Raw genomic sequence first — 15,817 nt, 5'->3', positions numbered from 1 at the left:
GCTCAGTGGTTGCATCTTGCCGAATGATGGTATAATACTATTTACCATACATCAACAAAAATGACTCCATTCCAAGCTTTGTACAGGTACGAACCTTCGAAATGGAAGGATCTAGCTACCCTCCACACAAATCTACCAACTGTTAAAAACCAATTAGAAGAAACCCAAAAAATCATCCAAACCCTAAAAGAAAATTTAAATAATGCAAGAAACAGTATGAAGCAACAAGCTGACCGAAACAGAACCGAAAGAGAATTTGAAGTTGGAGAATGGGTATATGTCAAGCTCCATCCATACAAGCAATTGTCCTTGAAACAAAAAGGCAAAAATAAATTGGCACAAAAAGATCAGCCAAGTTGCATATAGTTTAAGCCTTCCGGATAAAAGTCGTGTTCACAACGTCTTACATGTATCCTGCCTTAAAAGAGCATTGGGCGGCCATCAATCAGCACAAACAACGTTTCCATCATTAGATGATGAAGGAAGGGTCATTTTAGAACCAAAAGATATCATATCCACCAGAGAAAAGAAGCTTCGATCTCGTGTAATCAAGGAATACTTGATTAAGTGGAAGCGCTTATCAGAGGAAGAAGCTTCTTGGGAGATTGAAACATTTCGTCAACAACATCCATTGTTACGTATGCTTTGAGGACAAAGAATTTTTCTGGGAGGAAGGCAATGTTATATAAAAATTAGTTAGTTAGGCACCCAGGGAAATATAAAGCCAGGGGCCTCCCTCAATTTGTAATCATCTTTTATCTTTAATAATAATAAATATGATTTTTTTTAGTAATTTAGTGTGTTTGTGCCAGTTTATGAGCTTGGTTGTTGACATCTCTATATTTTGGTTGCAAGAGAAGATCTCATGGACTAGATTACATCCTTTTCTTACCTCTTCTCACATAATCATCCATATGTGGGTATCATATTTTCCCACTTCCTGCCCACAGCATCCTCCATGTGTTTGGGTTTGCATTCGCTTTGGGACTTGCTACATGAGTAATCATATAGGCAGGCATATTTATATTGACTTGATGATATGTTGGTTGCACTGGCTTTATGATTACACTTAATAACTGCTTTGTCATGTGCATGTTAGGGTAGGATACATTGCATGCTCATTTCCGCATTAGAATTAACGTCATATGCTATTTCTCATGGTAGATAGATGCATATTTGCATATTTTTATTTTCTGTTGATTTTATGGCCTAACATATAACATGTGCGATCATGAGACGACATGAAAGCATGTTGCCCCGTGTTTTTCATCTATCATATGTGTAGGTGGCAGGTCTATAGTAACCAAGAGATTGTCGGAGTTCTCGTGACCTCCCATTCGAGTAGCTTTGCCCACTTCTTCGAGAGATCATGTCCCAGTTGGAGCCAAATGTTACCCACCATTTTGTGGGTGATATCCCTAGGAGAAAAATTTCTCCAAGATGGTCCTCATCCAGCAGCTAGCAGCGCCTTCCAACCATCAACTAGCTCATTGTGTCGTTTCTTCGCCACCTGAGCCAGCCATGTGGTCCCTTGCCCATCTGCCATGATCGTATCTTTGAAGGTGGGCTTCCCGAACCTAAAGGTATGCCTTGTCATTTGTAATTGAGTATTGTAGTTTGCTTATCATGAACACTTTTAGGCATGGATTAATGGCGGGATTCGGCAGAAAGAATGGGCTAGGTCTGTGCTCATGTAACCTAGACCCTTTTTGGATATTAACCTTGGAATCTAGTCCCGTGGGATCTCTTTTACTGACCATTTGGCTTTAGGGATGGTATTTCACTAGAAACCCTGATTTTGGTTGCGTGGTCCCACTCCCTTATCCGCTTATATTACCCCCCTTTCCACTCATTATTACCCCATTCATCACTTCTACCACCTAGGTCCACATTCCTCCATTGGGTCCACATAGGGTTAGCTCGCCCCTTTTCCTTGCCCTCACCTTGGGTCACGCCTGTAATAATTCCTCGGAGGTCAATGCAGCTAAAAAGAAAGATAAAAGCATATTTGGCCATATTCAACAGGAAAATGTACCACAAAATGCAAAAGATGGTCGAGACAAACACATTTAGCACGTGGGAAAAAGCCAACACATGAGCTCTACCCCATCATCATGGTCATCACCTTGGTTCCTACAAGTTCTATGAAGCTCCCTCATCATATAGGAACCCATGATTGTCCATACCCCTGGTGGGCAATTAACTGCCCTACCATTAAAGGGGGTATTCATTGCTATATCTTATGCATCATGCTCTTACCCCTTGAGCCTAGAGAAGTTAATCAAAGAAAATTATAAAAAAGCAAAAGGCATATAAAGAAGGGTGGAAAAATCAAGGTCGGAGCACTTCATGTACCACGATTTCTCCCTCCTATACATTATAAACCCAACTGTGGGCTTCCCTTTTATTAGCTACCCGTGTACCCCAGCATGTGGCCCAGGGCTGCCCCTTCTCATCCCTTACTTCATTCACCTATCTGTCACATGCCACCACATTTTGAAGGATGTACCTTGAATATATTATCCGCTTTAGAAGTAGAAACCACCTAATAGGATACTTGGTTAACCCCATTTGGAGTTTAGGAGATATTGGCACATCCTCAAGCCCATTATGGAAGGGTAGGCCATTATAAAGCCCCCACCTTTGGTCGGGCTTGGTAAGCTCATATACTCGATTTCTCTAATGACTTGTTGTACTAGAAGGCTAGGGGACGCATTGGATCTTATGCAGGAATGCAGATGGTCTTTGTCTTGGGTTTGGTCTCCCTATACAAGGTCCTAATCCTCTAGAGGGATACATTGGCACATGTAGGGTGTGTGTCGAGCGCCATGGGTCTCCACAATAGTAGAAAGCATTCCATGGATTTCTGAGGATGTTCAAAGATGCTCGAGATACTCTTATTAGACAAGCAAGATGCTCTTGGTTCACCTTTTCCCAGTCGGCCCCACATATGTACCATGCACTTGGTAGCTGACCCAGGACTTGTAGGATGATGTGGCATCCCTACACTATCATCAGAGCCCTTGCGGACGATCTACAAGCATCTTCCACCAGTTTGGAGACCCATGAGGTTATTATTGTGCCCCTACACCCATTGGGAGCACCATAGGTTTATTGATTGGAGAACATGTGGCCAACCCCTTATCCATCACTTTTAAGGGTCCTACTCTTCATTATTGCACCCATGGACCTCAGCAAGCCTCTTAGAGGGCCCTACGACATGTATTATTGATCATCTGACCTCTTAAGAGTCTTATTCTTTCATTTGTGAGCTCGTTTGGTGGGTTTGTCACCACAAGTTAGATTATTATCACATTATTTTATTTTTGGGGGTTATGTAGGCCAAGGAGACTAATTTGAATGCCTCGTTAGTGTATAAATACAAGTGAGATGAGTTCATTTGCTCATCATCACTTTGGATTGGATCTCTTCTCTCTCTTGAGAATTTCGCACTTTTGCTTAGAGGATGAATTGGAGCTCTATGGATGAATTTTGATGTGTGGATTTGGTTTGTCTTATCTCAGAGTTTCTCTATTGCCAAAACATGGATGGTTCGATATGTTCTATTACATGTAAGTATATACTTTTAATGTTATTCTTGTTTTACTTTGTCATATACATTGGATTTGGATTTTCGCTACTTTTTGGGCTAACTGTTGCATGCATTTACTGCTTAAATTGTGGAATTTTGTCTCTATATAACATCTCTCAATGTATGGGCCATGTAATTTGAATGAAATTTCCTAGGGATAATTATATCAACAAATTCATCTTGATAAGCCATCTCCTTTTGCAAGTCGAAGTATAGAAGTTGTAAGGTTGCTTCCCTTTGCCCTAGAAGGCTAGCAAGGTAGTCTTAAGGGCTCCTTGACTAAGAACAAACTCCTCATTCATATTTATCATAGACTCCATTCTCCCAAGACTAAGGCACTGATCTACCAAGAGGTGGTCCCATAAATCAATCAATTTTCACCGTTTTCTAGGTCTAGCCATGTTGGGTCACCTGGGGCATCAATTTCCCGACAAAATAGCACTCCAAAAAGTTTGATCTCCCAGTATCCCCTGCGTTGTTGTCTCCTCAAGGCCTTCTCCAATTTTGAAGCCATTACGATGGTGGAGTTGTGAGAAAATCCAAGCCCTAGCTCCAAGATCAAACTTTGCCATGGTATCCCCAAGGCTAGTGCCTCATAGGATCAAATCAACACCTTTAATTTGACCTTCATTGCATTGTAATACATGCCTTTGAGCATGTCATTTGTGAAAGATGTCCTTTTATACTTAATCATGCCATAGAACTATTACCATGACTCAATAATATATATATGATGACATGACTTAACTTTGATGCATACATACCTCATCTTGATTCTTCTTTGATCATCTTGGCTTCATTTGATTGTCCTTGGTGTGGCCTTTCTTGCTTCATCTTTTCTTGCCTGCATATCATCCTTTTCTTGAATCCCATGAATGGGACTCCCAATGAGACATCTGCTCTTGTTTATGAACCTTCTTTTGAAGATTCTATCAGAGGATCTTGAAGACCCTTACCCTGCAAATGTTTCTTCCTTTTGATGATGGAGGCCTTCTAAGATTTTTAATCATGATCAATTATTCTTTCATTGTGGATGAGGTCCTATAATAGGTATGCTCCTTCTACATGAATATCTTGAGCTATATCTACCATGCTCCTATATTCTAGAAGATATCTTTAACCATGCATTATATTCTATTTCTACATGCTCCTATACTACTCAAAACTTTGAAAGAAGACTTTGAGTAAAGAGATTGACTTAGTCATAGTAGAGATCTGGAGGATCTTCCTTCTTCTGCTTCTTGTCTTATTCTTTCACTTCTTGAGTTACATGAGCTTCTTCCCTTTTTCTTTTGTTGTTGTTGTCCTTCGTAAGTTTAGGACAATCCCTTTTGTAGTGTCCATATTCTTGGCATCCAAAGCCTTGGACTTTGGACATATCTCTATTGCTTGTTCTTCGTGGACCAAATTTGCCAATTTTTCCCTTTCTCTTGGCCATGGTTGCAAATGTTTGCTCTTTTGATCCCACATCATCCTTTGCTTTGAGTCTAGTTTCCTCTATCTTGCATAGAGGCCATAGTTCACTTAGTGGAGTAGCTTCCTTCTTGGCATATATGCTTGATGTGAAATTTCCCCAACCCTCAAGTAGAGCACTGAGTACTACAGTTGTCATTTCTTTGTTAGACATGACTTCTCCTAGCTCTTGAAGTTGATCCCTCAACTCAGAGATCTTCATGAAGTATGGAGCTATTCCATCCCTTGATATCTTCATCTTGTACAAATCATTTCATAGAGATATCACTTCTCCAGCAGTGCTTACCAAGAATAGCTCTATTAGCTTGTCATAGATTTCTTTTGAGGTTTCTTTTGAGAGTCTTTGATGGATTCTATTAGAATCCTTTGAGCTCTTGTCTCATCTTTATTGTAGTTGGTTGAGGCTTGAGTTTGCTCCTTAGAAAGAATGTGATATTCCCTTTGATGTGGTCTATAAGTTCATTCTCTTTGAGAAGTAAATCAGTCCTCTTCTTCCATGCAAGGAAGTTGGTGGTCCCAACCAATTTGTTGATTTCCTTGCAAAAAGACATTGAGGTATATTCAGGAGGGGACATTTACTTACTTTATAGAGTCTGAGATGTAGTGGACTTGCTTTCTTCTAGAAGACTTGATGGCTTGCCTTCCTTAGATCTTAATGTTCTTCAAGTTGCTTTCTCCAAATGGACTTGCTTGATGATGAGATTTGCTTGATGACTTGACTTTGTAGTGCTTTTCCTTTTGAACATGGTGTAGCTTGATGTAGGTCCCTCTTTGATTTGCTCTTCTTGTAGGTGCCTTTATATAAGGCTTTTCTTCTTGCTTTGTAGTCTTCCTTGATGAATGATAGATGGTAGACCTTCTTGTCCTTGATGTGATTGAGACTTCTTGGCTTGATGCTTCAACCTTGTAGATGTTCTTGAGATGTTCTTCCTTGATGAGTCACCTTATGAGTGTTCTTGAGATGCCCTTTCCTTGATGTGTCACCTTAGCTCCAATACCATGTTGAAGAATCTAGGGCAATGAGGTATAGTAGGATTCTTCTAGACTTGATAACAATTTGTGAAGCTCTTTTACAATTTATCTTGTTAGCTTAATCTTCTTCTCTTCTTATTAATGCATGTGTGTTTACTTCATCAAACTGCTACCAAAAACATAAGAACAAGAACACAAGATGTTGGCTCTCTACAAGGGAAAAACCTCTCTCTCTTAGAGAGGAAAACCCTTGGCAAACCCTAGACCCTTAACAAGAATATCCTCCAAGCACAAGTCAAGTCCTTTCTTCTTCTTGCACTTTGTTTCCCGGCACTTCGTCCTCCTTCATTCTTCGACTTGAGATAGACCTTGTTTATGTGAGCTCTAGAAGAGATGCTTATCTTTTATACTTAGTGAGATCCTTCACCTATGGATACACCTTCCTTCTCTTGAACAACCAAGTTTCTTCTTCATGTGTAGTTGTAGGCTTGAAGTGACAGCACAGCAACCCTAGTTTCTCACACGTGTGGGTGTTTTCCTTGAATATTAGGCTCCTTTGACCTTTGCTTGGGAGAGCCTCTTCTTCGCTTCAGTAGGAGGCTTTATAGGCCTAACTTTCTAGCCCAAACACTAAGATATGTATGATTGTGATCTTGCTACTGATGTAACCGCAAACTATCCTCTATTTCTCGCATGTGTGGCTATTTCTCACCCTAAAAGCAGTCCCTTCAACTTCAATTTAGACTTCTCCTTCTTCGCTTCACTAGAGGCGCCTTAAACTCGACTTTTCTTCACCTTTTCTCAGTTATCCTTCTTCGCTAACTTCACAGGTGTGTTGGCTGGTCGTTGGAGGAGTAGACAGCCTCTATGTATAGAGGACTGTCCCTCCTTTATGCCGACTTGAGGACAATAGGCCGACTTCGTTTTTCTTCTACGTTTTTGCTCCTTTGAAGATGTCATTGCATGGAGAGGACTTGTCTTTGCTTGGAGGGATATTCTTTGACTCTTATACAAATATATACATTGTGTAACATGCCATTAAGTGTCTTCAACATTTTCTTTTGACTCTTTGATTCACCTATAGCACTTTGACATGTGCTAGACCTATTTCAATGAGCAAGAAACTCATTGATAAATATAACAAAAATAATATTTCTTTTCTTGAAAAAATACAAATATCAAAAGTACATTTAAGAAGACCAAACCTAGTTACACTTTCTTCAACATCCCCCTTCCTATCTGGGTTAAGAATATCATCGGTTGTTAAACTCTTACATCCTAACCAAGGCTGTGTCCACTTTGTCCCATGTGGTCCCATTCCTTTGAAAAGACAATTCTTCAAGAACCATCTGGGATACCAATTTCAATAAGGATTTCAGGGATTGGGAAACTCTCTCACAAGTCATATTCCCTAAGCCTAACCCTCAAATCTTCCCATCCTTCTCCTAGAAGACATTGTACCTTACATAGAAAGCAAACAAGCTCCACTCTTCAAACTCTTCTGTAAAGGGATCATTTGGGTCACTCTATATCCATTTGTCGATTTATCCTTCATTTGTGACTCCATATATATTGGGTATCCTCCCATCGGTGAAAGTCCATAAATAGTGGGGAACCTTAGCTGAGGTGACTGTGGGCTAAGTCTCCATTTGTTGCCCTTGGTCTAGCATTTGCCCCTTTAGGGATCCCCTTTAGGTCCCCTGCTAGCTTGAGCGGCAACAGGTATGGTACGCTAAGGATGAAAACATTTTAAAGTACAGGTAAACGAATATAGCAGGTTTCCTTTGTAATAGAAATCATCAAATATGTGGGCACAACATGTACAGATACAGTTGGTGGCACAGATAGAAGAGCCCATGTCACTATGGTAAATACTTGTCTATATAGTCATGGAGTATGTTATGTCTACTTGCAAAGGAATGATTCTCCATATCTTACCGATCTAGTTGAGTATACTATTCACTACAAGTATTGAGTTATCATTTGACAGGTCAGCCATGCCTCCGATTGTCCATAGTAATTATATTACAGATCCAGCAAATCTACAGTACTATGAATATACAGGCACTCGATTGGACATTTTAATGGTGGTCATCAAAACTCACTGCTAAAAGTGCCTATGAAATCCTATAATTTTTATCACAAAATGACTACAGTAGAACTGCCCTATATAGTTGGCCAGAGTACTACATACAGTAATGAAATGCAAGTTTGTCAATCAGAGACAACATAAGCAGATAGCTTTGTCAATAAGAGTTGCGCTGGCACTTCCACGTTGTATTTATACTGGTTGTATTCCAGTCTCATTGACCTAGCTATGTTGTTATTTGTTGGACATTAATAAAAATTATCCAGTCCCACTGACCTAATTATGTGGCCATTTGTTGAAAATTAATAAAATTATCTTATCATCTTATTATTACTTAAATAAGTTCCCTGCAAAGCTGGGCTGTCAACCAAAAGTACCTTGAACATGACCTTTCATAAAAGGAAAGCTAACAGGTTATTTCAATAAAGCAGTATCCTCCGAGCTACTAAAATTTTGCATAGCGTATTTTCCATCAATTTTTATTCAGAACCCTAGCTTTAATAAGTATTGTAAATAAGACACAAATAAGTCTGTTGGCATAAAACCATAAAAACTTCCTGAAAGATAGACGATTATGTTTAAAGACATTACCGAATGAATGAAATCTTCTGCTATCTCTAAAAGAAAGTCTTCAACTGCAGGATCTAACTTTTCATGTGAGTCCACCTGAATCCATGAGAAGCAAAAGGTTAGAGACTCAAATTCAACTTCATTGGACCCATCTTCTGTTCCAATTGATTACAAAGAGTAACACCCTACTTGTTTCCTGCCAACAATCTATGGTGCAAACATTGATCATAAACTCATAATCTGCATAAAATAGACAATAAATTACTCATACATTCATGTCATACAGTCATTTCCTTTACATATATTGATTTTTGAAAAATCCTCAATTAGATAAAAAATAAAAATAGTATTTCTTTTGTATTTGGAAAATAATTGTATGGAGGTTCAATTTCTTAATCAAGGATTAGAAAAATACAACATTATTAATCAACAGTCAGTTCAATCTCTCACCGCTTCTATGGTTGTATGGTCTGTGAAAAAACTAAAAAAACAATTTGCAGAAATGTCAAGTGAATATGTTTTGAGAATTCGTTTGTATATCCATTCTGCCATGTTTGTACTCAATCACAAAACATTTTATGTTAGGCAATCTGTTAATTATAACTTACAGCCATGTTCCCTATTACTGCAAAATCTAGCAACTTGGTGAAAAGCCTCACTAAACAATTTTGATTGAAAGCAACATAAGGAGAGTTACCACTGTCACCTCAGCAACTACTCCCCTCGTTTCTATGGTTCTATACAATCCCCATAAGAGAGGCTTCTCCAATAGATCTTAGGGATCGAGTAACCAACGTAGACTTAAGCTAAATGCCCCCTAAGGTTTCTACTACAAGACTCAGCCAAGGATAAGTATGTAATAATTATGGGTTCGGGTGATTTACGGTAAAATTTCAAGTTAAAAGGTCCCTTTGCAAAAATCTACAGGGCTTGGTGTAAGCCATAGAGGCCAATGTTGTAAACATCCCGATTTTATCATAATTTTATCCAGATTTTGTGATTCTTTGGCCTAGCCGATGTTTGCCAATTTTTACTAATAGTCTGGTGGCATCTTAATTTTGCTGATGTTTGTCGATTTATGCAGATATTTTCATGATTTTTATGATTTTTTCGTTCTTTGCACTGTTAACCACCAAAAGTGGGTGACCCTATAGGAGAATTTTTTCTCCCATCATCTCTTCCAGTCGGCCAGCCAGCAGCCCCTGACAGCCAATACTGGCCGATGACGATGTGCCACTCATATCTATGTCACCTGCATCAATCATATGTTTTGTCGCCCATTTGGCAAGAGCACATGTTGGAAGGTGGGTTTCCGATCAAAAAGGTACGTTATTCATTTTGCAATCGGGTGCTTATGCTTGTTTGTATTTGGGCATTTGACATGGATTATGGACTAACCTAGAATAAAGAGGGGTTTTGACAGCGATCTTGTTCCCTCACCTTAAATGGGGGGTTAATCTTTCATCCTAATCTAGGGGCGCCTCCCCTAATGGCCCAATGGGTATAGGAGGGTCACTACATGGGATACGTCAATTGAGATAACATAGTCCCATCTCTCTCTATTCTATATTTACCACTTTCCATCTTATATTATAAACCCTACATTCCACCTCCCTTCATCAAGTTCAACTAACCATTGGTACTCTGGGATTTGGCACCATACATCCTCATACTTGGGTAGGGCCCAAAACTTTGCCCTAGAAGGTTGATGCAACCAAAAGAACAAAAAACGCATACAATGGCCACATCCAAAAACAAAAGAAGATGAAAATGCAAAAGATGGTCAAGACTTACACATTAGCACGTGGGCAAAAGCATAGCATGAGCCCTATCTCACTCATTATGGCCATCACTCAGTCCCTGAACACATGTTGCTCTTCATATTATAAGAAGGAACCCTTGCATGTCCCAACCCTTGATGGGCAATGAGCTATCTCATTGTTAAAGGGGTATTAACTAATATACATCATACAAAGCAAGCTCTAACCCTTTGAGCAACAATCAGTAATGCAAAGAAAAATCAATAAAAAGTAAAAGGTGCACAAGAGAGGTGGAAAAACAAAGGCCAAGTTGGTAACTCAGGCATCCACAATTGATCCCTCCCCGCATATGTACAGTCAAGATGAGGAGCCCATCATTGTTGGTCCCTTTGACCATGGCACTTGGCCATGACGTCTTCTCCCCTTCGTTTCATCATTATTCACATGGCACCTATTAATTGAAGGGTAGACCAAGGACATTCCACTTCCCCTTGGGGGTTGGAAACACCTAATAAGGTGGTCTACTAACCACTCCTACCTAGGGAGGTAACACCATTGCAAGTTCAAAGCCTTGATTGTGGAAGAGAAGACTTATTTGAAATGTCAAATTGCCCATTACTTTCAGTTTGATCCACTTAGATGCAAAAATGATTAAATGTATCTAACAATGTAGTTGCTAGCATTGGATATTGGGTGTAATTGTCATGTGGTTCCATAGTCGTGGCTTGGGAAACTTCACTGGGGCCTAGGTCTTCCAGTGGAGCATATTGATACCCACAGGCGAGGCATTGCGAGCCATGGGACTCCAAGCAGCAATAGAGCACTATACACACCCATGGGCACCTCCAACACACATAATGTTCCAATACTTTGCCCTACATTTATGACTTTAGGGGATGATGCACCAGGACCTAGTATGCCCCCAGTTGGCTTAGCACTATTAGAGCGATGGTAGTTGATCCAGGGGCCAGAGGAGAATGGGCTCACACTTGAGACGTGGGAGGGATAGCACCACCTTGAAAGCCCCCAACGTTGGAGCAGAGACAGGCATTTTGGCCACTTGGAGACCCATGAGACCACATTTTGACCCCAAGATGCAATTTGGGGGCCCACAGAGAGAGATTGACATAAATGTGAAGGCCAACCTTCACATCTCGATTTTAGAGGGCTTCTACAATTCACTTGGCAACCTTAGCCCTCAAAGCATGAACTAAATGGCCTACACATGGATGGCGTCAGCGCATTCTTCCCTACGGTTCACGAGTGGGCAATCGTTTATGTTGTCATTGCTATAAGGTCGGCTTGTGACCTAACTTCTTGTTGCATCATTATTTTATTGTTTTAGGGGGCATTAGGCTAAAATTAACTTTGTGACTCCTCATATAAGTAGAGGAGAGATCATTTGTTGTAAATCATCATCACAACTTGGAGATTTTGGCCTCTCCTTAAAGAACTTCGGCCCTCTTTCCTTGTGGTAGAGATGTGACCTATGAATGCACTTTGATATTTGGAACAACCCATCTGTCTTTGGAGCTATTGTCTCGGATAAATGGATGGATTATCTTGATTCTTGCATATTATCTTTATAAGTGACCTAATTATTGAATATCTATTTTCTTTATGTCTAATGTATGGAATATATTGAATCTATGGCACCGCTATTGTGCCCTAGTTTGTTGAATATATATTGAATGGCATCTAGATGTTATTATTCCAAGCATTAATCATGAATAACATGTGAATGAATATCCTAGTGTTGAACTTTAACTAGCTCTCCCAACAAAAGCCTTGATCCATTGTATATGTAAATTCTTATGGTTTTTTATGCTAGGGCATCAACTATCATTCCTCCTTATCAATATTTCGTTCATTTGATCAACTCATAGACTCCATCCACCCAAGGATAAGGAACTGGCCCTCCTTTGTTGGTGATCACTTTAAATTTTATCCATAAATCCTACTCTTCTTCCTTTCTTATGTAATTCAGCGCCTTTAAGAATAAGCGGCCAAGCTAGGGCTTGGTGTGAATTCTTAGGGCAAGGGAATTTCTGAAGTTGGAGAGTCTAAATGCCAAGAGGTTAGTGGTTCCCACAAGATGCCTTCTTTTGGTAGGCATTCACTTCCATTTCATCCATAAATTGTTTTCCTTAGTTACTAGCCCTAAGCCAGCCCTAGTTTGGACTTAGCTTCAACTTGGAGGCTTTTTTAGGGTTTCATGAGCCTTGTTCTTGTTGAAAATCATTGTTGGAAACCATTTCTCCTTGTCTTGACCTTTGGCCACCCCAACACTCAACCTATCAATCAAGCCCTAGGTCTTGTGCTCTCAACCCTACATCTCTACAAAGAAAGTGAATTTGCTTCTCATTAAAACCTTGGGCCGAAATTGTGTCTTTCTAGTGGAAGGCCTTATCAAGTCACCTTAGACCTTCACCTTAGAACTAGGGTTCCAGGGGAGCGGCACCCCTCCCTTCGAATTTCTCCCAGAGTGCACTTCTCATCGCGCTGCCGCAATAAAGAATTAAAAAATAATAATAATAAAAAAAAAAAAAAAATCGCTCCCTGGTTTTTTTCACAAAAAAATTGTCACAACGATGTTCCAACGCAATTTTTTTTCAAAGAAAAAAGATGTTTGAGAGTGGTTCCAACCTCATTGGATTTCATATGGAGAAAGTAGAATTTTAGATATCACTCAAAATCTAGCAAACTTGTCATTTTTTCAAGATTTCAAGATTGGGGGATTTCAATGTTTCCATTCAATTTTGTCATGTACTAGGGTATTGTTGATGTTATGAATAAAAAATATATAAAATATTACAAATAATGTAAACAATAATAACAATAAAAATAACTAACTATTTAGTAATTAGTTAATGAAGAGATATGCCCCTAAGGGCATGACCATTGGTGAAGAGGCACCTGCATAGGGTATATAAGTAGGCCTTCACACTCATTGTAATCATCTACTTGTATTCAAATATTCCTATATAATATATTATATGTTCCATGATGGACATTCTTATATACCATTTCTGCTAAGTCTTCTAAAACAAGTACAAACTTTGTTTGTTACATTGGTATTCAACGCATTCAAACCTGGTTCGCTATTCATTTTGCTCGTGGTATAAACCACTGCCACCAACCGCCAATTGAAATCACTCAGACTGATCAGCCATCCAACAAAATTTTGTTTTTGTTGCTAACCGATTTGGTCCCTATCTATCATTGTTCATTCAATGGAAATTGATGGATTGTTCAGAAATCAAACAGTGAGGAAAACATCGTGACCCTAATATATGAAATGGTGTAACTCTATTAAGTGGGTGACTCATCAAGCGTATAAAGCATCATCGTGACATTATAAAAAAGTTCTTACCAAAAACAAATATTAGTATCATTATATATTAAGTTAAAAATAAAAGTATTATTATTATTATATTTAATAAATAAATAAAAAAGGGAGAGATTAGAAAGTATTGAAATACACAAATTTGAAAGGAAGAAAATTCAAAAGGGTTCGAAGTTCCATTACCAAGTCAATATTTAGGGGTCTATTTGAAGTATAAAAGTACCCATTAAAAGAGAAACATTCATTGAGTTTTTTTTTTCTTTTGAAAAAGGGTGATATATATTATATATATTTTTATATAAAGTTCACATATACTTAAAGAGGTTACCTTTAGAACTCTAAATTCATCAACAAATACAAAAGGAGATACAAAAGGAGTTAATCTCTAGAGGAATTTGAAAATGATGAAAGAAGAAGAAATGAAGATCAGTGATGGCAGAATTCCTAAAACTTGTATGATGTGCGTTAATGCACTATTCAAAATCAAAGGATCACTTGCAGGAAGGGACATTATAATCTCTATTGATCCTAATGAGGATAAAATTATGTTAGTACTAAATGTGCTAACCAATTAGTGACCCCTAAATCGAACATAATTGAAATGATGGATTCGATGAATCATAAACAAAATAACATAAGCAATCTACAACTAAACATTGAAGGCTATATCTTTGTTTCGCAATTCACTGTTAAAACCTTATTTTGTGACAATAGTGATATAATTCTAGGTTCACCCTAGATGGCATCACTAGGGTCTTTTATCCAAAATACAAAAAATGAAATTTTAACATTTTCTCACAAAAAGAAAAAAATAACACTACAAGATGTTACAGTGAAGCCGAAATTAGTAACACCAGAAGACATACAAGATATCTCAAAAGTAATTTCTCAAGAGAGTAAAAAGATGATAAAGAATATGTAAAGAGAAGCTGACAAAATCGCTACTGACAAAAACGAAGAAGTTATTCGCCTCAAGGACCAAAATGTGAAATTATTGACACAAATTAAAAAACATAAAAATGCCAAGAAATCCTTGAAAAACAAACTAGAAGAACTCAACACGAAAGATGTATCGAAGTCTACAGACGTAACCATCCAAGTTGAAGAAAAAGGCACAAATACCGAGCCAGTCAATATCAGAACTCAAGAAAATGACAACCTAGTTAAAGGCACGACATATTCAGAAGTTGCAGTTAAAACGATGAAAAATCCAAGCGAATATTTTGTAACCAATTCAACAACATTAGAATCTGAAGTAAATCAGAATATTGCAACACATACATTAAAGGAAAAACAAACCAAAAGAACTCCTTATCTACATCTGAATCACAAGAATAGACATCTCAATCAGTCTACGTATATGTATCTCTCAAAACAGAAACAACAAACTCATGTTCTAAAGAATAATGATGTTGGCACAATCCAGACTGATGATAACAAATTATCCCAGCTATTCAGTAATTGCCAAGCTCCACAAAAGATTAATTTAGGATGGTCTGATCCCTTTTCAGTGTGACAGTTTTGTTTATCACTTAGAGAATCATATCGTCTTGTATCAGCGAATATAAAAGTACTGAAACGAGAAGATCTTCAAAACAAGAAAAGAGATCAAGCCCTTTCATCAGTAAGCTTCGAGGACAAAGCTTTTTGAAGAAGAAGGCAATGTTATGAATAAAAAATATATATAAAATATTAAAAATAACGTAAACAATAATAACAATAAATAATGATTAACAAGTTAGTAATTAGTTAATGAAGAGGTATGTCCCTAAGGACATGACCGTTAGTGAAGAGGCACCTGCCTAACATATATAAGCATACCCTCGCCCTCATTGTAATCATCTAGTTGTATTCAAATAATCTAATATAATATATTATCTGTTCCATGATGGACATTCTTTTATATCAAATCTTCCGAGTATTCTACTACAAGTACGAACTTTGTTCGTTATAGTTGGTGTTAGAAATCCGTCAACCAGGGGGTATCCCCAATGTGATGTCCCAATTACACCTCA

General features: G+C 38.3%; 1 protein-coding gene across 2 annotated transcripts in view; it reads right to left on the bottom strand.

Moving 5' to 3' along the window:
* Positions 1 to 15,817, bottom strand: part of LOC149148808 (transcription initiation factor TFIID subunit 12b-like) — a 154,795-nt gene that overhangs the window by 22,553 nt on the left and 116,425 nt on the right. For both annotated transcript variants that reach the window (XM_089445666.1, XM_089445664.1), the window contains one exon: positions 8,718 to 8,792. In XM_089445666.1, the coding sequence (XP_089301792.1) occupies positions 8,718 to 8,792 (75 nt within the window). The remainder of the gene's footprint in view (positions 1 to 8,717; positions 8,793 to 15,817) is intronic.

This window comes from Pinus tabuliformis, chromosome 9 (genome assembly GCF_031772625.1).
Source record: "Pinus tabuliformis cultivar Carrire ecotype Pingquan chromosome 9, CPIR1, whole genome shotgun sequence".
In the NCBI taxonomy this organism is placed as follows: domain Eukaryota; kingdom Viridiplantae; phylum Streptophyta; class Pinopsida; order Pinales; family Pinaceae; genus Pinus; species Pinus tabuliformis.
Note: the sequence above shows the minus strand (reverse complement) of the source record. Positions and strands in the feature narration are given on the sequence as shown.